Genomic DNA, 22,488 nt, shown 5'->3' with positions numbered 1-22,488 from the left:
AACAAAAGGATGAGCATGCTGTTGCAGAAGTCAGTCTCAGCACAGCATGATGAAGGATGTCTCGGGTCCTAAAATGTGTCACAGTGGGAGATGAAGCCATTATGAAGGATGCACAGTTGTACCCTTTAGAAGTGTTTTTACCTCCACAATATGGCAGAACAGAGGAAGGAAAAGTCTTTAAACAGCTACTGCATTAACAGATCACCTGATGTCACAATGCTTCATGTTATGAATTCTGTTTAAAGCGGCTGTAAATATGAAACACGTCGTGTCACACCTGAGCTCGTAAAATACAGCAAACAAAACTGTCCATGCTGTAGTTAACAATCCTCCCTCTTTATTTCGCTTCCTCCGCCTCCTCCACTCAGAGCTCTGGTGGGAGGGACTAAGAGGAAGAGTGGATGAACATACAGGGTGGATTCGCGATCTTTGCTGAGTTTTGTGAGTGGGCTTCCGGGACGATACTCGTTGTAATGACTGAATCCCCGCAACGGGAAGCTTTTTAAAGGCAGGTGAGCGGCCGCGATCAGAGGTGTGATTATAATGTTAAGTGACCGTTTTTGTGCGTCCACAATATTATATATTATTACTGTTACTGTTACTGTATTATTACTATTACCTGCCCCGCGGTGCGTGGGCTCCGTTTGGCTTGTTTCGTGTTTTCAGTGTCTACAGACGGCTCTCTCTCGCTCTCTCTGTTCAGTTTCGGTTGCTCACCGGAAATGGTTGTGAACGGACTGGACAGGTGAGTCTGCGCAGCCGCAGTTGAAGGTGTCCGAGTTCTCTGAAACAAAACACACCTGTTAAATTCACCGAGTGTCTCACGCCCACATCCGCTGATCTGTTTTCACTGAGGTGGGCGGGGAAGCCCCGTGACGGGCCGCGGGGAAAACACACGGGGTTTATCCAGGATGATGAAATTCTGAACGTTTGCCTCCTGCTTCCTATAAATACAAGAGAAGAGCCCTTTCTTGTCATTTTACATGTAGAACGAAAGTGTAGATACGCCACACAAACTGTGCAAGAATATAAAACTACTAGTAGACAGTGGGAATAAATGGGAATCAGGAGAGAAATATAGTTATTAAATTAAGAGAAATGTATCGAAAAAAGAAAAGAAAGGCGAACTTTGGAAAACAAAATAGTTGCAAAGTGCTCTGAGAAAGTGCAAAGAAAAGACACGAAAAGTCCGTGTGTGAGTGGCCTGAGTGATGAAGGTTATAACTCAGTTACATTTACTGACACTAATTCCATTAAAAACATGATTAAAAATATTAAACTGCACACAGAGCAACAAGATAAGCTGAGCAAAGTTAACACACTGATGCTCAGCTGGATCAAATTTTATGGAAACTTTTATAGATGTAAGGATTTAAAATGTTTCCAGAAAGTATTACATTAGAGGTTTTTGGTTGATTTAAAGCCTGTGATGTTGCTGTAGTGGCCGCTTTTCAAAAATCTAAGTACTGATCAAAAGTCTGTATACACAAACGTCCTACTGATTTTAAAGCTGAGGTGGCCACAGCACAGCTGGATTCTGTCAAACCAGCAACAAAACCTAACATAAAGTCAGTCAGCTTGAAACCAGATTCATTTTGTGTTAAAATTATAATTTTACTATAAAATCAGCTTTGTGCTTCCTTTTAATATTCCGTGATGCATGACTGAACCTGAGGTTTTTTTTAGGAAATTATGAGGAGAGCTTGGGTGAAATAACGTGGAGAACACATGAGCTCTAATGCAACATGTGTGTAATAGATATATAACAGCTGGTTATCTGGTTCAGACTAACATCCTGCAGTTTCCTGTTACCATCACCATCAGTGACATCTATGGACGTAATGAGCTGAATATTTCTGAATGAAAAGCATTATGAACGCTGCAGCTTACATATGTCTGTGACATGGAGACAGTTGGATTAGTGCGTTCATGACATTTTGTTTTTTGTCACCATCATTTCTCAGAATGATGATCTGCAGGTCCACGAGGAGCCACCATGAGTCCGCCCATTGTGTTTGACAGACAACCTTCTGAAAACATGATGTAAGTCAGCATTATGCATTTCTGTATAATAAAGCGTTCAATAATGAACGGTAACTTGTTTTTAACTCCACACAGAATCTTTTACAGAAGACTTCACTGATGTGTATGTGGTCCTACAGTAGAAACATTGCTTTATTTTGTATGTTTCAGTGTTCACAAAGCATTTTCTTTTCAGAGCTGTTTTTCCTTGTTTCACTCCAGACTGTAACTGATGATTATTTCATCGTGGATTTATAATTGATCTGCTGATTCCTTGTTTGCTTGAATAAAAACTATCACAAAGTGCTGTCTTCAGATGATAATTAAGATCAAGATCAAATCCAGTGCAGTAGAAGTAACTCAGAGCTGCGATGAAGCACTACTCACTGAACTAGTTACTTAGTTACTTCTATCTTTTATGTATTTTCTTGTCAGCTACTTGAGAGACAATCAGACAGTGATGGTTGCTGTCTTTCCAGTTATCTTCTGGTCTCTTCCAGGGTTTACCAGAGGTCAGTTTCTCTTGAAGCAGATTCTGGAGTCAGCTGTTTGTCTTTGAAGAGTAATGAGTCAAAGGCCGAACCACTCCCTTTTAAAGAAGGCCTTTGCTGTGCTGAGCACAGGCAAGCTATTTCTAACATTCATGTTTTAGCTCAAGACATCCTGATCAGCTTTACTGTTTCTTAAGTGTTGATTTCTTGACTAATGATAGTTAATACAATACAGGAAGCTCAGTAAAGCATCACGGGTAATGCTCTTTGGTTGTCTTCTAACAGGATCCATCACAGATCATCAGAGGCTGAGTCTAAACTCAGCTGTTTGTCCTTTAAGAGCAACGAGTCAAAGTCTGACCCTCTGCTGTTTAAACCAGGAGTCTGCTGTCCTGATCCCAGTCTGAGGTGAGGTCTTCAAACTGTTTCAGTTCTGACCTGCAGACACAGTAAAATACGTTTAACCTCCTAAGACCCGAACTCTTCCACGGCATGCACTTTTAATTTCTCTTTGATAGTTGGGCATATCGGGGCACGATTAACGTAAATACAAAGAATTACCAGATCTTTTTTTTTTTTTATCTTATTTTTGTTTTTAAGAAAAATAAGAGCTACATATGAGGATATTCGTTTAAAATTTTGATAGAACAGTAGCAGTATAATGTCCTCGTAAGTGGATATCAGGCCCTTATAGAGCAAAATTGAGTATTTTGGTCTAAATAACCCAAAATGTGATGTCCACATATGTGGACGCCAGGTAACAGTGTAGTTATAAAGTGTATGTTTATCAAATTAAGAAACAATACCTTACTTTTTATATAATGTGTAACAGTTTATAGTAACCTATAAATAATTCTAAATGTATAGTTATTTATAATGAAGTCAAAAGCTGTTTTACTGTTTACAATAAAAACGTGAATGTTATACACAAGTTTATTATATTTTACTAAAATAAAATAAAAATAAATAAAACTAGGCATGAAAAAATATTTTATTTAACTAAGAAAACAATAAAAACTAGACTTTTGAAAAATTGTTTAAAACTAAAATAAAATTAAATATATATATAAAGAAATATCCTTAGTTTTAGTGTCTATTAGTGTGGTTGAAAAAAACATTACTAAAACTTGCCTGATGGCATGGATGGATATGTTTATCGAGACTCTAGATGTCTGTGTGAGTTTTAAACTGCTTTTAAAACGTTTTTATTTTTTTTAACACCTGTACTGATTTATGGTAATTTTCCCTCTGATGTGTGTCCTCCTTACAAGACTGATTAAAAAGACTGAAACACTGAAATCAATAAGACCTCAAATACAACTAAACACTTACAAGAATAAAAACTTAACTGAAACAAAAACTAGTGTGGAAACTAACTGAAACTATACTTAATTATAAACAAAAAATTAAATTAAAAAAACTATAATAAAAAACTATAAAACTATAATAAATATATTAACTACAAGCGTTAAATTTAATCATTTACATTTCCAACAGGAAAATAAATTATGATGTAATTTTTTCTGTCTTATTTGACTCTTAACTCTAAACATAATGACTATGGTGGGGAAACACAGAAAACACTAACACTTAGTTGAGACAAAGATCCGGAAGCAGTGTTTCAGCTAGAATAATAGTTAAAGACAAGAAAAACAGGAACCAAAAGCCTCGGCCCATGGTGTAATGTTCATTTTTATTAGTTGGTATAATAAAGAAATAATAATTTTGTTATCAAATTTTCTGGCAGCTAAGAGACTTAGTGTTCTTTACCTTTAGACCCACGATGCATACAATACCAATAAATAGAGAGTAAATTGTTGTATTTTACCCAAGTTGTTGTAAGTTGTGGTATTTTTTTCTAAATCCAGTCACACTAGTAAGTAAAAGTGAAAGTAGCCAGATTAAAAACTATATTAACCAATGAGAGAGCTGGGACACAAAGGTTAACAGTGTTAACATCGGGGTCACTCCATCTTCTCTCTTATACATGCTTTAAAACATTAAACGTCACAGATGGACACTATGCAAGATAAGATAAGTCTTTATTGTCATTGCACAGTCATACTTAGTACAATAGTACAACGAAATGTAGAACCCAGGCTGTGGAACCCTCTACCCCCGGATTTAAGAAACACTGGTTCTCTCCCTCAGTTTGAATCTCAACTCAAAATCTATCTGTTCAAGTCTGCATATTCACTGTAAACATATTGTTTATTTTATCTTTTTTTTTTTTTATTGTTCTTCATTTTGTTCTACTATGTATTTTAGTCTATTGTTAAGTGTCCTTGTGTGTCTTGAGAGGAGCTTTTAAATGAAATTTATTATTATTATTTTTATGCATTATAGTGAACTGTTAACAGTTACTAAACAATATTATTATTCCAATCTCTCTTAGCAGTCTACATTCATTTAAATGTATGAATTCAGTGTATAAATATTGTAAATAAGTGCTTACATATTCAAGGTTTTTTAATAAGATAATGTAAGTTTGTAACTGAGAATAGATAAAAAATTATTTAAGTGTGAGAAAGTAAAAAGGCGTTTTAAGGACTAGCTGAAATTACTTGCTAAACTCCCATAAGGTTGATTCTCTTCATCTGGACGTAGCGCTTTCAGCAGCAGAAAAGTTTCATTACTCATCCGAGTGACTTCTTCAGTCGTTGGATGAGTGATGAAATGTCTCTCTCACTGAAAGTGCCACGTCCAGACGAACAGACTCAACTTTTTGGGATTTACTTACCAGGAGTGACTGTACATGCATCAAGATTCTTCCTAAACTACTAAAAATTAAATAAGTTTTTATCACCATTCATTTTTTCATGTATTTTTCTTTTTGAACAATGCAATTTTAATAAACTTTTTTATGAAAGTAACAAGGGATTATACTTTCACATTAAATGTAGTAAGGTCTTTAGTTATTTCACATAAGTTTAAATTAAACGTGAAATTGTACATTTCATTTTTGGAACATGCTGGTCTGCATAAATGTAACAATTGTAAAAACCCAACTAATAATTGTTCCTTTTAAACATGGACTTTAGAGTCTAAATTTATAAAGCCCCACTGCACATTTGCTTAAGTGAAGTCAAAGTTTGCTACATGTTTATTTCATGTTCAGTTCATAATTATGACTTCAGGGATCCTTACATTGTGCCTGTCTCTAATTCTTCATGATTTCTTCACAGCGTGGACCAGCAGACCTCAGGAGCTCCTAAAGGCCGGTCTGCCCAGGATCATCAAACACACCTGGACTCCATATTTATGGTCTGTACATGCACAACAGCTATTCTTGCATCTATATGGTTCAGTCATTTTTATGCTGCACTTGTAGACCAGCACATTGTTAGTGTTTACAACATGAATCTGATTGGCTTGATGATTTCAGTTTGATTGGATATTCACACAGTATTGTGTTCTAGCTGCTGGAGGACAACATCATCGCTTTTGTGAAGAGTGAGCTGAAAAAGATACAGAAGGTTCTGAATCCAGATTACCCACAATGCTTAGAGAGTCAAAGAGAGGTTGATGAGTTGTTGGAGGGTGAGGATGAAGAGGAGAGGAAGAGAAGTAGAGAAGCATTTCTGAAGATCACACTGCACTTCCTGAGAAGAATGAAGAAGGAGAGGCTCGCTGACTGTTTGCAGTGCAGTAAGAATATTTCTCTAAAGGCTTAAACAGAGACTTGTTCAGCATAAATAGTTTATAACTAGTTTATGCTACCTTTGCTAGATTTCCACCAAATGCTGTACATATTTGATCAGTTACTATGGACCTGTGCTTTGTCTGCTTTCTGTTTCTGACCGTCTCTGGCTTTGGGCTCCCTCCTCCCAGCATCAAGCTTCGCTTCTGGCTGGCTTTAGCCTAAATAGATTAGATTTTCAAATGTACCTCACCATCCAAGCAAGCTAATAACACCAACAGACTTCTTTAAAGTAGAATTACATTTTTTTTTTTTTTTACAAATGGTACATTGGCACCATTTGTAAAAAAAAAAAATGGTGCCAATGTACTTAAATGAAGTCACATGCTTCATTTATGCCAAGTTTTTGTTGTTTTTTTGTAATGAAAGGCTGATTTTATTTGCACTTCAACAAGACTCAAAATGACAATTATTCTGCGTCAGCCAAGAGTAAAAGATTTTGCGTGTCAGTATTATGATGTAAGTTCTCTTTAAGTACAGGGTGTTCTTTGTTCTTTCAGAATCTCCTTCCATGTGCCAACAGAATCTCAAATCTACTCTGAAAAAGAAGTTCCAGTGTGTGTTTGAGGGGATCGCTAAAGCAGGAAATCCAACCTTTTTGAATCAGATCTACACAGAGCTCTACATCACAGAGGGGGGGACTGCAGAGGTCAATGATGAACATGAGGTCAGACAGATTGAAAAAAATTCCAGAAAACCAGACAGACCAGAAGCAACAATTAGACAAGAAGATATTTTTAAAGGCTTGCCTGGAAAAGAGGAACCAAAAATAGTGCTGACAAAAGGAGTGGCTGGCATTGGGAAAACAGTGTTAACACAGAAGTTCATTCTGGACTGGGCTGAAGGCAAAGCCAACCAGGACATCCAGTTCATATTTCCATTCACTTTCAGAGAGCTGAATGTGCTGAAAGAGGAAAGGTTCAGCTTGGTGGAACTTGTTCATCACTTCTTTACTGAAACCAAAGATGCAGGAATCTGCAGCTTTGAAGACTTCCAGGTTGTGTTCATCTTTGATGGTCTGGATGAGTGCCGACTTCCTCTGGACTTTCACAATGCAGACATCCTAACTGACCCTAGAAAGTCCACCTCAGTGGAAGTGCTGCTGACAAACCTTATAAGAGGGAAACTGCTTCCTTCTGTTCACCTCTGGATAACCACACGACCTGCAGCAGCCAATCAGATTCCTTCTGACTGTGTTAACATTCTGACAGAGGTCAGAGGGTTCACTGACCCTCAGAAGGAACAGTACTTCAAGAAGAGGTTCCCAGATGACAAGCTAGCTGATAAAGTTCTCTCACATATGAAGACATCACGAAGTATTCACATCATGTGCCACATCCCAGTCTTCTGCTGGATCACTGCTACAGTTCTGGAGGATGTGCTAAAAACCAGAGAGAGAGGAGAGCTGCCCAAGAACTTGACTGAGATGTACATTCACTTCCTGGTGGTTCAAACAAAACTGAGCAACATTAAGTATAATCAATATAGTAAATCTGAACCAGATAAACACTGGAGTCCAGAGAGCAGGAAGATGATTGAGTCTCTGGGAAAACTGGCTTTTGAGCAGCTGCAGAAAGGAAATCTGATGTTCTATGAATCAGACCTGACAGAGTGTGGCATCGATATTAAAGAAGCCTCAGTGTACTCAGGAGTGTTCACACAGATCTTTAGAGAGGAGAGAGGACTGTACCAGGACAAGGTGTTCTGCTTCGTCCATCTTAGTGTTCAGGAGTTTCTGGCTGCTCTTCATGTCCATCTGACCTTTATTAAGTCTGGTATCAATCTGATGGAAGAACAACAATCAACTTTCCAAAGAGAAAAAGTTTTTTACCAGTGTGGTGTGGATAAGGCTTTAGAGAGTCCAAATGGGCACCTGGACTTGTTTCTTCGATTCCTTTTCGGTCTGTCACTGCAGAGCAATCAGATACTCCTTCGAGGTCTGCTGACACAACCAGGAAGTGGCTCACAGACCAAAGAGGAAACTGTCCAGTACATCAAGATGAAGATCGAGGAAATCCCTTGTCCAGAGAAAAGCATCAACCTGTTCCACTGTCTGAATGAACTGAATGATCGTTCTCTAGTGGAAGAGATCCAAAAGTCCCTGAGATCAGGAAGTCTCTCCACAGATAAACTATCTTCTGCTCAGTGGTCAGCTCTGGTCTTCATCTTACTGTCATCAGAAGAAGATCTGGATGTGTTTGACCTGAAGAAATACTCTGCTTCTGAGGTTGCACTTCTGAGGCTGCTACCAGTGGTCAAGGCCTCTAAGAAAGCTCTGTAAGTGGGTACAGATATTGGTTTGGGTATTTTGGTTCATGTGATAGTTGTTAAATCTTTTAAATATGTGTTTATTTATTCTCACATGTTTTTCCAGACTGAGTGGCTGTAACCTTACAGAGCAAAGTTGTGACGCTCTGTCCACAATTCTCAGCTCTCCATCCTGTAGACTCAGAGAGCTGGACTTGAGTAACAATGACCTGAATGACGAAGGAGTGAAGGCACTGTCCAGAGGTCTGGAAAGTCCACATTGCGCCCTGGAAACTCTTAGGTCAGTTCAATATCTTCTGTTTTACTGAGTTGCTTTAAAAATGAACATTTATGTATTTACTTTTTTTTATTGTCATTGCACCTCATATTTGTTTTCCAAAATCTCAATTTAAGAAAATCTATTTGGTTTAGTCATATGCATGATGACATTTAAAAAAAAAACAAGAAAAAGAAAAAGAAACAAAAAAGTGTGTGTGTGTATTTATCTTTATTGTACAGCTGGGTGACGATTGTTTGATCAGAGAAGGCAATTTGGGGTTTAGTGTCTTGCCCAGTAGACTTGCAGAGGTGACTAGGTTACCCAGTATTTGTCCACAGTGATTCTGGAGCATCTAAAAGTCTGCTAGTGATGGGAAATGCTCTTTTCAGTTTGAATACACTGTTTGGGTTTGTCCATCAGCAGATTCAGAGGTAATCCAAATGGGTGTGGATAATATGTAATATAATATAGAATAACCTCAATCTGCAACAGTTGCTGCACAGGCAATGGAACTCTTTCTCTAAGATTCACAGATTGCAGTGTTGTTTCATTTTTTTATTATTTAAATTTAATTTTATTTCACTTTGCAGCTTGTTCTTTTCACTCTATAAGCTTTTACCTTACTGGGCTATTTTAAATTGCTTTTATTTAATTGTGTTATTCTACTTCATTTATGGCCTTTTTTAATAGATTTTGTTTAATGCATTGGCTCCTGTGACACCCTTTTCCAACACCCAGGATAAAAGAAGTATAATATGTCTTATCTCATAAAATTTAATATATCCTAGTTAATGGTAGTTTTGCGTTTGCAGGTTGACAGGCTGCATGATCATGCATGAAGGGTGTATTGCTCTGGCCTCAGCTCTGAACTCCAACCCCTCCTCCCATCTGAGAGAGGTCGACCTGTCCTACAATCACCCTGGAGACACAGGAGTGAAACTTTTGGCTGCTGAGTTGAATGATCCACACTGGAGAATAGAAAATCTCAGGTCAGCAATCACCCTGATTAAAAACATGAACAAGTCCTCATCCGCATCTACATGCAAACTTAACTAGGATTAGGATTTTCAGTAGTTCTGTGATATGCAAAGATTTCTTTTGCAGACTATTTGCTCTTAGTTGTGTTTACTAAAGGGATACTTCGCAAATATTACAACAATCTTTCTATATTTGGTGTTTTGCTTTATTTAACTTTATTTGCATCTTAGTGTTTAGAAGTATTTGCGACGTAACAAAGGAAGATGATAATTTCTCCTTCCATATCTTGCAGAGCTGACCCAGTTGGAATCAAGTGGTTAAAATCAAGTCTGAGGAAGTGTAAGTGCTTTTTTTTTGTTTTTTCTAATGTACTATGTTTATACTTCCCTTGTTGAGCTATCTCCCCCACTTTCAATGATTCATAGTTTTTCTTTTGAATTACTTTCTCTTATTCATCATGATATAGCATTTTGTGCATTCTTGCATAGTAAATGTTACTGTATAATGGTAAATGGCCTGTATTTGTATAGCGCTTTACTAGTCCCAATCAGACGAGGCTGCCGGAGACTGGCGCCACCGGGCCCTCTGACCACCACCAGTAGGCAACGGGTGAAGTGTTTTGCCCAAGGACACAACGACTGAGACTCTCTGAGCCGGGGCTCAAACCAGCAACCTTCCGATCACAAGGCGAACTCCCAACTCTTGAGCCACGATCGCCCCTCTGCTTTAATGCAACATTAAAACAAGCATTTTATATATTGTATGATTTGTGCTTCATCAACCACATCAGGGCTGAATGTTAAGTCCCGTTCTTTTAATGCATACATGGAGGGGATGGATCGCAAACCTTTTTGATTTAGAGTTTTGATCTTGAAAGTCTTGATTCTTTTCAAACCATTTGCAGTTTTCGGTACTGCATATATTGAGCTTGTTTCCCTTAAGTATTTTCTCATGTCATATCAAATATGAGTCCACCGACATGTCCTCAAATGTTCCCAGTGGCAGGCTACAACACACTGGAGGAGGTAGTTTTACCCCAGATGGAAACATCACTTACTAAAAAAAAATAGACTTAGCCAAAAATCAACTTAATGCAGTTTAAATATAGATATACATGAAAAACAGGAAACTTTAGACAATATTAACCAAAGCTTTTTATGCTCTTTTTGGTAGATTTCTGTGAATTCACGTTGGACCCAAACACAGCTCACAAATTCCTCAAATTATCCGAAAGCAACAAAAAAGTGACAGACCTGAGAGAGGAGCACCCGTATCCTGACCACCCAGAGAGATTTGATTACTGGCCTCAGGTACTGTGTGAAAATGGTGTGACTAGTCGCTGTTACTGGGAGGTCGAATGGGTTGGAAAGGTTTATATTGCAGTAAGCTACAGAGGGATCGGAAGGAATGGAGACAGTGATGCCTCAAAATTTGGAGGCAATGAGCAGTCCTGGTGTCTGACCTGCACTGATGGAGGGTATAGCGCCTGGCACAACAACAGCGGGACTCCCATTACAGTAACGTCATTATCTGATGTTTCTCACAGAGTAGCAGTGTATGTGGATCATCCTGCTGGCACTCTGTCCTTCTACAGAGTCTCCTCTGACACTCTGATCCACCTCCACACCTTCAACACCACTTTCACTGAAACTCTTTATCCTGGGTTTGGTTATGGGGTGAAGTTGAACTCATCAGCCTTTCTGTGCACGCTGTAGACCAGAAGCATGGACAGAAATCTCAAGTTCAAGTTCCATGAATACTGTTTAACCTTAAAACTGATGAAGATTGTGAAATATGATTTTGGAATGAAAACTGACAGAACCAAGTTTGAACAACAACCCAGGGTGAGATGAGTGTCACTGAACTTTTCATTTCACTTTTATTTATATAGTGCCAAATCACAACAACAGCTGCCTATATTATATATGTATAATGTACAGACCTTATAATAATAAGGGTCTTTTAGACTTTAAAATCTTGGAAAAGGTCGACTTTCAAACCAGGTGCTGTACACTGCTCTGTTTATGTTTGTTGTGTTTACCTTCATTTTGTATTTATTTTAATTTAATTAGTTTTAATGCTGTAAGAAAATAATTTCACAATTCTGGGCTAAAGACTATTTCGTCGTTATTTTGTCTTTATAAAATTTCTTTATACACTGTTAATACATATAGTTTTATTTTGTCTCCCATCTTGTTTGTTTATTTATTATACTGCCTTTTATTTTACAGTAGTAATAGTAGCAGTAGTAGATAATAGTAGTAGTATAACGTTGCCTAATGTTTGGGGTAAGTAACAGTAGCATCTGTAATGGAATATAAAGAGATTTAAAACTATAGGCTACAGCAAAAGTGTTTTTGTTGATTGTTTTGAAACAGTTTACCAGAACATGTGGTCTTCATGTTTGAAACTCTGTATGTTAATGAACATACTGATGCTGTGTAATGTAGGTAAACAAGGGTTTTGCTCTTTTTTTCTGTAGGCTGTGTGAGGCTACAGGTTCTTCTTAAAATCTGCCACAGTCATATTAACAGTTGCATTTCAATATGGTCTGCATAGCTCTGATTGGAGGGGGGGGGGGGGGGGGGGGGGGGGGGGAATAAACTATATGAAAATCACTCTGTGTGCACTGCTGAGAAAAGAACCCCTTTTGTGAAGAGTTGCAGGACAGAGACAAAGTTTTAGCACTACACTCACATCTTTGAGTCATACACCCATCCCATTTATATTTATCTGACCTTTCCCCCTGAATCCAGATTAACACTCAAACCATCACAAATCCCACAACTAAAATCACACATGGTTTTTCAGTGTTAAATTTACTGCATGCCACAAATATTATTATTAATGTAAAATGTGAAATACATTGTTTCTCTGGTGCTGACTGTTAGTAAATCGAGCCACTGTCTGTTAAAGTGAGCTGATGGATTTCCAGCGTTAAAATCTTTTTGCTCAAACCAGAGGAATCATCCTATAATGACCACAAGTACAGTCCCACAGCTCTGCAACACCACAAATGGCGCGTTACTGTTTCATTATCATCATCATCTCTCTCAATTATCTGTTTAAAATACGATGAACGTTCACTGAAGCTCTAGTAAAACTAATATCAACTGTGAATGAGTTTGACTCTAAATTGGTGAGTTGTCGCTCTCTGCTGGTAAAACTTTGAACTACATTCTGATATAAATGACTGGCTTTCATTAAATATGTAGGACGTCCTGCATTTATTTCGCTCCCTGTGAAGCTTCGCTGCTCCCCAAAAACCTGCTTCAGTTCAGAACTTAATCAAGGATGCAGCTCAGACAAAACAACAGTAAACTGTCAGACTTCAAAAAATAAATGTTTTAAGCATTGAAGAAATTAATCCTTCAAGTTAAAAAAAAAAATAGGCCTGTGTGTTTGACGTTTAAGTGACAAAAAATTACACCGTAAGACAAACATTGATATATGCGTCAAAAACATTTCTCTCCCCAAAAAGATTAAAACTATAAAGTGATCAGATGTTGATTTTGTCGATTCTGATTGGCCTTAAACGCATCTCTGAGTGTTTCCTTCCTCATTGAAGTTTCATTTCACTTTCCTGTATTTCGTATCAGTAGATCGTTTCCATATGAAGCTCCGTGTGAAGGTGAGTGAGGCAGTCTGTAATGTTTTCCTGGATCACATCAGCTGTGTGCAGTTTAGTTCCAGCACAACTCTACCGCTCATAGCTCACAGTGACAGACTCCGAGTGAATGAAGGAGGCCAGCAGGTAAATGTGTCAGCCACAATTTTATCTGTGTGCGCTTCTTTGTATGTGAGCCAAGGAACTTACCTACTTATTAACTATATTTGAATTCCTATTTGAATATTTTTACCGTGAGGATTTTTGTCTTTTATTTTGAAACTGGCTTTACAAAATTGATCTTATCCTGGACCCGAAAGTGCTGAAAGTTAACTCAATATTTTTTCTTCACTGCTCTCTTCGAGTAACTTTGAATACTTCTTTTTTTCTGCTACAGTTACTTCAACTCAAAGTACACCTTCTATAATTCAATGACTAAACTATAGACAGGAGCTGTTCCAAATGAACAGTATTTTTACTTTTACTACATTTGTCTGAGAACACTTGTTAAGATGAGAGCAATGCTTTCATTTTGGTGTCTTCCACCACACCTACCTTTAAGGGTTTTTATTCCTAATTATTAAGAGCTCAAAATTTCTGTTTATTGGAGAAATGATAAAATCATGTATAGCTCTGCAAAAGATGACATTTTATTTATGTATTTCTGCTGATTTCTTCCTAGAACAGAGTGAATATGTAACTGCTCAAAAAATGAACACTTCCCAACTGACATCAGATGTCAGTGGAGAAAAAGGACACAGTGGATATTTGTACTGATATTGAATGGGTAATGTGGTTGGAATGAAAAGAGGCCATGTCGTTTGATGGGAATGAAAATAATAAACCTAATAAATTCAAAGACACTCAGAAAACCAAAGTGAAAATTTTCTGAGAGGTGAGTCCATTTTGATGAAATTTAATGGCACCAACCCAAAATGGTATTCAGTTGTCTGTATGGACGTCATGTGCTTGTATGCCACCCTGATAATGTCTGGGTGTGTTCCTGACAAGAGGGTGGAGGCTGTACAGAGGGATCTTATCACAGTTCTGGAGAAGGGCATCACTGACCTTTTCAGCAGTCTGAGGGAAAAACGTAGTGGAATCAGATGGACTCAAACATAATGTCCCAGAGTTGTTCTGTTGGATTCAGATTAGGCAAGCTTGGGGGCCAGTCAGTGCTGTCAGTTCCTTCATCCTCCAGGAACTGCCTGCATACTCTCGCCACATTTTTCATCAGGAGGAACCCAGGACCCTCTCCACCACTGTCAGGTAGGACATGGGTCTGGGGATTTCATCTTGATACCTAATGGGAGTCAGGGTGTAGTTGCCCAGCCTGTAGAAGTCTGTGTATCCCTCCATCAATTTGTGTCCTCAGATCATCACTGACTCAACACTAAACCGGACATGCTGACATGTTACAGGCAGCATGACATTATCCACTGCTTTTTTAGAGCCTTTCACAGCTGTCACACATGCTCAGGATGAACCTGCTCTCATCTGTAAAAAACACAGGGTGCCAGTGGTGGACCTGCTAATTGTAGTACTCCACAGCAAATGACAATCAGGCTGGTGCTGTGGTGCTGGGCAGTGAGTACAGGGCCCAGTAGAGGATCTCGACCTTCACCACAAGATCTTCACCTTCGTGAAGTCTGTTTCTAATTGTTCGGTCATTTACACCAGTGGACTCTTGGAAGTTGTTTTGTAAGGCTCTGACAGTGCTCATCCTGTTCCTCCTTGTACAAAAGAACAGATACTGCCGATGGCTCAGGACCTTTTATGGCCCCGTCCAGCTCTACCAGAGTGACTGTCTCCTGGAATCTCCTTGATGCTCTCGAGACTTTACAGCAAACATTCTGGTATCACCTCTTGGTGCCAGTAGGGACAATGACCTTAGCCAAAGCAAAACTAATGACAAGACAGACAGAAAAGATGAAGAGGGAAAAATGTTAGTGCCCTCCACCTGTAAAACCATTCCCGCTCCTGCTCTATTAACAGAAAGCTTTAATTCTTTCTTTGAGTAGTACACATTTATAATGGACTTTATTTGATCCTGCTCCAACATTTGAAAGCTTAATAATAATAATTTGATAATAATGATAATAACTGATAATAATTTGTATGTATTACCATTAAAGGTTCTAGTCTTCTGACTGTCACTGTGTACTCATTGCCCAGCCTGGTGGGTTGTTACTGAGGATTTACACCTGCTACATCTGGCAGTAAAGACTTTTGTTCCATAGGTCAAAAAGAAGTTATTAAATTTTTTATTACATTGAAGCAAAAATATTAGACATATTTAATCTTAATAATATAATGTATATATGTATGTATGTAAGCTTGCATATATCACAGAAGAAACAGCAAAGACTGGGATGAATGCACAAAGCTGACACTGATTTCTCCTGTGTCAGCCTGTTTTACTAAAACTCATCCTAGACATGTGACGTCACATGGTAAAAATGCAAACCACGGTTGCAAAGATGCTGCTGGCAGCAGTTTCCTGTCTTCTCTCTTCTCTTTTTTTCTGACAGATACAAATGCAAGCAAAGGAAGTGAAACACGTTGCCATGGTAACATGGAAACTTGTCGGTCACCTCCATATATTTCTGCAAATACTGATGTCATTGGTCTAATGTGTAAGAACGAAATGTATGACTTCCTATCCAATATCTTCAGGCAAAAGATAAAATAATTGTTACTTAATATAAAAACACAATTTAGAGAAACACGTGTGAACCTTAGTTTACCATGATTAATAAAATTTTAAACTAAAACTTGTACATTGGGTAGATAATGTTGTAATCTTCACTCTATACTGCTGGTCCTTTTATCACCCAGCTAAAAAAAATCACTCTGAAGTTACAAACACCCTAATGCTTTGATCTACCTCTGCGCAGAGGGAGATCTTGCAACCTACAAGCAGATCTGAGGGACAGTCCAGCAGGTCCTTACATTTAGACTTGGTGTTTATTTTCTAATGGTCATCTACAATATTCAAAACAACTTTCCTAAATGATGATATATGAATATACATAGCACTATGTGTGTGTGAGTGTGCGTGTCTGTGTGTGACACCAATGCTCAGGCCCCTATAAAACAGGATGTGTGGGGGTATGCCGTACCCTCTGCACCTCAGGCTGAAGGGTAACGAACTACTTCTCTCTTTCCTAGCTGTTCCACACATTTCTAGCACCCTCCAACTGTGGCTTCCTATTTCCTTATATGACAGGCAGACCCCCACTGTCAATAATTTCCTCTCTGTCTACAATTACATCTGCAGGTGGACACACAAAGTGATGAAGACTATTGCCTGAAATTTTCATCTGCTTCTCACTATAGAGCTGCTACCATCATCATCATGCTCAATGTTTTGTTCCCTCTGCTGCTCTATTGATGAGATTCATCAAGAGATCAGAAAAATCTTTAAAGTCAGAGTTTTAATTCAATGTAATAATTTCTGAATGACACATTCGAGTTTAAAGACAGAAGAAATATAGATGTGGGCATAACTAGATTAATATGCATATAAGCAGTATACCTGAGTGAGTGGATGTTGGGTAAACACTGTAAGAGAAACTCGCTGACAGATTGGTCAACGGAACCTCTGTGATCCCAGTGGAGGCAGACTTTAACCTTCTCTGCACTTTTCTGCAGGACTTTTCCAGCTCGGTTATAGACTTGTGGCTGACTGTTTACTGAAAGGTGCAGCTGGTTTTCAGCAAAGCAAAGTAAGCTGATGTAATCCACCTCCACCTCGCTGAGAAGACAAATGGTCCAAAGCTGCCATGATAACTGGGAACTGGAAATTTATTGGAGAGCTTCATATTAACTGACAAGTAATGAGATGTTAACAACCATCAAGTCTCTTGACGGTTGTTTTAAAACAAAAAAAAAGCCAAGAAAATAAGAGTCCACAAAATAGGTAAGTATGTTTGTTATTGCCTAAACTGAATTAAAATGTTTGCTTTTTTCATTCTAGTTTCCACATCTCAACACCAAGACTCAACTGCAAGAGTCTGCATAGACAACTCAGATTCAACACAAGTGTGCTGTTAACATGTACAGGCAGGGGTGTCCAAATCCAGGCCTCGAGGGCTGGTGTCCTGCAAGTTTTACATGTGTCCTTGATCCAACATAACTGATTTTAATGGCTAAATTCCTCCTCAACATGTCTAAGTTCTCCAGGCCTGGTAATGAATTAATCATTTGATTCAGGTGTGTTGACCCATGGTGATATCTAAAACCTGCAGGATACTGGCCCTTGAGGCCTGAAGGTGGACTCCCCTAGGGTACAGACTAATGCACAGAACTTTAGTTTGTACTTTGTAATTTTTGCTTACCCTTAGTTTGGCCACTGACTTAAAAATCTGCAATCTTGTGTTATGATCCTTGGTCCGTCTTTTTATTTTTATTTTTTTTGGCACACTAACATATTTAATGTATCAATAGTTAATTATTGTTTCACAGAGAGTTAGAAAAATATTCTTAATATTATTATCCTGATATCACTTGAAAGTATCCCCCAAGTTCTTATGCTCATCTTAGGCAACCATCTTATAAAAAACTGTTATTTGGGGAACAACGAGACAACCTTTAAAAGAGGAATAGTTTTACAAGTGGAGCTCACTTACTTTTTTCTCCTCCTTATCTTTTCCTGTCAATCTTTTCACTAACTCTGCATTTGGATAGGGTCAGTGTCACTACGGGTAGCATGAGGAGATACCTGGAACCTGCAAAGGTTGCACAGATAGTCCAGCTTCTCCAGGATTGCACATCAATATGTGCCATTCCCAAAAGGTTTTCTGTGTCTCCCAGGTGAGTCCCAAGTTCACAGAGAAGATTCCAAGAGTTAAGTAGTTACCTAGGAGAGCTGGACAGGACCCTAGAAGGTCCTTAACCCATCTGCAGGACTGGAATCTGCTCCTTTTTGCAAGGAGAAACAGGATGAAGACTGCTAATGCCCTAGATAAATAACCTCCACCAGGGCCCTGGAGGGAATGTCTCTGACCAAACAAACAATCAGAAATAGACCTCAGGGCCTGAAATCATCTAGTGGGCCTTACTGCCTGGCACCAAGAACCCAATTGCCATCTGCTACTGGTGCCCTGTTATTTTCAAAGATGGGAGCAGTATCACCCTGAGCACATATGACAAACATGAAGGGGTCTGGAGAAGCTGTGGAGAACATTATGCTGTTTGTAACTTCGTTCAGAAAGACCGGTTTGGTGGTGGGTCAGAAATGATCTGCACAACCCTCTATAGGCTAGGCAACTACACCCTGACTACCACAAGGTATCAGGATGAAACTCCTGAACCCAATGTCAGACCCCGCATTGGTGCACTGGGTCCTGGGCTCCTCCTTCTGTATGACAACATCCAGTTTCATGTGGCAAAAGCATGCAGGTAGATCCTGGAGGATGAAGAATTTGATACTATTGACTGGCCCCTGACTTGTTCGACCTAAATCTAATAGAAAATCACTGACACATTATGCTTTGGGGCATCCAGCGTCACCAGATAAGAGTTTGACCATCACTTTGTTTTGTCAACATCAGCTCAAGTGTGAAGCAAGGTGGTAGCACTTTGATGATTGCTAATGGTTTAGTTTAAAAAAAAAAAGGCATCATGAATGTGTGAATTTATTACATTTTAAATGAAAATCTCAGATACACATATGTCTTTTATATGGAGAGTGTTGCAAAGTATTTGTACTTTGGAAGTTCTGACAAAAATGAAGAAAATACTAAAGGCATTAGAATGACAATGGCAAAAAAAGAAGCATGGAGACCTTCAGACTTACAGCAAGTTAATTTAAGTAGATTTTATGTGACCTTTAGCTTATATTCATAAAATTAAGGAGTGATTTTAGCTCGTCTACCTCAGAGAATGTTTTCTAGTATTAAAAGTCAGAAAATGTCAAAAAGTCTACAGATATTTAGATTAAACAAACATGTAAACTATATGTTCTTACTTACCTTTGGAGTTTGCTCAGACATCCTAGTAATGGTCTTATTCCTTGTTTTGATACTTTTGTCTTTTCCAGGTTCAACTGTATTTTCCTCTTCTTACTCTGGCTGATTATATAGGACACAGCATAGCATTGCTGAGGATCGAGAGCCTCCCCACTCAGATCAAGACAGTAGTCCAGTTTATCCAGAAGATAAACACAGGCTTCAGCAGACTGAGACTCATAGAGACACTGACATAAGAACAGCAAGTCTATTTCACAGTCCTCAGTGTCACTACGATCTACAAAGGTGGTCACCAAGTGTTTGAAGAACCAGCCAGATGTTTCTCTGAGCTGCTGAGAAGGAATCAGACTTTCTAGCAAACCAGTGTTTTTATCATTTAACAGTCCACACAAAAAGGGGACTAAGTGTTTCATGTGTTTGATGTCATCAGTCAGACACTGTTGGACAACACTTCTGGTCCGTTCTGGATCCTTCAAGACCCACAGTGCTGCAAAAAACTCTTGAACAGTGTAGTGGAGAAAGGCACACAAGGGTTTCTTTGCAGTTGAGCTGACTTGAGATACACTCCTGCTCAAAAAAGCTAAATAAGCACAGCTTTCTAATTTGGGCAGTGATTTCGGGTTCACATTTTTTCCTTCTGTCGCACAAAAAGCAGCCTCAGATAAAGACAGTACTGCATCCCATTTTGTGCTTTCATTTTCAGATGTCTTGCAAACATTTCTCTGAATGCAGAAATTGAGGATATTGAGGTATATTTCGGTAACTGTGCAGGGATGTGGAGAGAACTCTGAGCCCTCAAAACTAAAGCAGGCAACCACCATCAGGGCGTACATGGGGACGTGGCAAAGAGAGAATAACTCCAAGTTACACAAAACTTTGTTGAAGTGTTCCTCACTCAGATTGTTAGATAAGTATTCTCTGAAGCCCTGCTCACTGAAGCCTTTCACTTCCACTCTGAGACAGTCCCAACCTAACAGGAAGTCTGCTGACTCCACCTCTGGTCTGCAGGTGATGATGATCTTTGCTTCAGGTAGAAGGTTCTTCTGTATGAGCTTAAACACCACAGAAGTAGAGGGGATATCTGTAACGCCATCAAAAATGATTGTAACACTGTCAGCATTATTCTTTAAATCCTCTAAGACCTCATCTTTGCCTTCATCTGGTTCATTGAACACACTGAAGAGAAGATCCTCCAGTTTATGGACCTCTGTGATGTTGGGTGTTTCTCTCATATCAAAGTAAAACATGTAATCTAGATCCTTGTTGTCTTTCTCTGACCATAGTTTCAACATCTGATGGACCACAGCCGTTTTCCCAATTCCAGGTTTTCCTACCAAAATGATTTTTCTTTTATACGTTTTCAGCAGTTCACTGGGGGAAGTTTCCTGTTTGTCCTCAGGTATGTAGGCCTTTAGTTTTTTAGTACGAACCTTCCTGCTTTTCTTGATCTTTGACTTTTTTATTTTGGATGGTGAAGCCTGTCCTTGTGTGTCTAACACAAGTGAAGTGTACGACAAAGATGTCTCCTTGTTGAACAGGACTGCTTTACTTTGGATCCATGATCTTTCTGAAATCTTCTGACTTTCTGATTTCAGCTTTTGCTGGTATCTGTGGCACGGACTGGGGCCTGAAAGTAAGGAGAAATTAATAAAAAAGTAATTTAGTGATTTAACTCATGTGTCACTGAACAACACTGCATTTTAAATGAGTGTGTTCACATGAAATTATGCCACGGACTTCAGTTTGTTTAAAAATACCTTGTAAATATGTTACATCCATGTTGGTGTCCTCCTTGAAGGAAAAGCAGCTGATCCAGTAGTTCAGGTCAAATTTGTCTTTCAAAGAAGAGTCTGTCTCTGTATTTTCCAGAACAGACTGTGAGCTTTCTGTGGATCTCTTTATTGTTATGTCAATAATCCTGAGAAACTCATAGCAAGCTGCTTCCCCTTTTTTATGACAAAGTCCACAGTTCTGCTTTTGTCAAAGTCGTTACCCTCTGTCTTTATATCACTGGCTTCTTCCTCTGAGAAAACTCCTCTCTGGTACAGATTCTCCACAATCACAGTAGTGAGCCCCTTTAATGTTCTCACCAGGCTGAGTCTGGCCCTCCTGACGTACTCCACTGCTGACTGAGATGTACAAGCTATGTTTCCTTTATTTCCTGGATTTCAGTAACTTCTGTTGAAAAAAAAAATGAATTTAAACAAAATATATTTCATTTCAAAGATTCAGACTATTAACTATAAAGCATGCCAAAAGAAACAGACTTGATCTCCACCCAACACTAATTTACCTTAGATTGGTGTCCCACTGATCACATCCTGTGTCAAACAAGCTGGTTTAAAGGGGGGAGGGACTAAAACTGCATTTAAAACAAACACACACACAACTGCTTAATTTTAAATTATTAATTAAGAATGATTGTAGAATTTTCTTTTCCACAGTTTTATTTCATGCTTAATTATTGAGCCACTGTTTTATTTTTGATGTTGCTTTTGATCCTAGCACTGCTCGGCTTTGTTTTAAATTGATGTGTCAAGTGCACTTATAATTTACCTTCAGGCTTTGACTTTTTTCCCCTGTGTCTATTGATTTTATATTCTTTGTTCATTGCATATTTTGTTTTTTTGCAAATAAACTTGCAACTCTGGTTTTTAAAGTGCTATGCATTTTCTCATTTTACATCCTCACTACTTACTCAGCACACTGCGAGTCTTAGTGACTTGCGTAGTAATCTTTTTAAATGTCTGTGTCACATGCTCATGTCAATGATTATTTATTAATTCACTCATTTATTTGTTCTGGACTGTTAACAGCTCAGCCATTCTTCAGCAAGATCTACACTGATGTTGGAAACTTACTCCAAATCTATGCCATACACGTTATATTTTTTTTATGAACCATATTCATCGCAACTCCGTTTTTTAAACCTTTTATGCTTTAAGCTGAATTTATATTAACTCCATTTTACAATCATCCAGTTAAGAATATATGGTTTCTTAAAAGATTCAAGATATTTGTCACATGCATAGTTATACGAGTACAACACGCAGTGAAATGAAATGTTTCCTGAAATGCTCTTCAACTATGCATAAAGAGGACATTATATACAGTAAGTAGTGAATTATATACATTAAGTTCTGGTTTAGGACTCGGATGGCCTGAGGGTAGAAGATCCTCTTGAGCCTCCC

At 38.5% G+C, this 22,488-nt stretch overlaps 1 protein-coding gene and 2 pseudogenes across 7 annotated transcripts in view; 2 read left to right on the top strand and 1 right to left on the bottom strand.

Moving 5' to 3' along the window:
• Nucleotides 1-22,488, top strand: part of LOC146491419 (NLR family CARD domain-containing protein 3-like) — a 101,345-nt pseudogene that overhangs the window by 36,939 nt on the left and 41,918 nt on the right. The window lies entirely within an intron of this gene.
• Nucleotides 380-12,589, top strand: LOC146491424 (protein NLRC3-like). 5 transcript variants are annotated; one of them, XM_085152794.1, is made up of 12 exons: nt 380-512; nt 704-745; nt 1,965-2,043; nt 2,523-2,645; nt 2,799-2,921; nt 5,699-5,777; nt 5,933-6,161; nt 6,714-8,490; nt 8,588-8,761; nt 9,553-9,729; nt 10,011-10,057; nt 10,892-12,589. In XM_085152794.1, the coding sequence occupies exons 3-12, from the start codon at nt 1,997-1,999 to the stop codon at nt 11,431-11,433; spliced, it is 3,318 nt and encodes a 1,105-aa protein (XP_085008920.1). In that variant the 5' UTR covers nt 380-512; nt 704-745; nt 1,965-1,996; the 3' UTR covers nt 11,434-12,589. The 5 variants fall into 5 exon arrangements, with proteins under 5 accessions (XP_085008920.1, XP_085008921.1, XP_085008919.1 ...); XM_085152795.1 differs by lacking the exon at nt 704-745; XM_085152793.1 differs by having other exon boundaries at nt 704-2,043.
• On the bottom strand, nt 12,591-21,465 carry LOC146491423 (protein NLRC5-like; annotated as a pseudogene). The gene is made up of 3 exons (XR_014872248.1): nt 21,055-21,465; nt 19,301-20,924; nt 12,591-17,124 (listed from the first exon to the last, which is right to left on the bottom strand). The product of XR_014872248.1 is annotated as a protein NLRC5-like (transcript).

This window comes from Neolamprologus multifasciatus, chromosome 23 (assembly GCF_963576455.1).
Source record: "Neolamprologus multifasciatus chromosome 23, fNeoMul1.2, whole genome shotgun sequence".
Taxonomy (NCBI): Eukaryota; Metazoa; Chordata; class Actinopteri; order Cichliformes; family Cichlidae; genus Neolamprologus; species Neolamprologus multifasciatus.
Note: the sequence above shows the minus strand (reverse complement) of the source record. Positions and strands in the feature narration are given on the sequence as shown.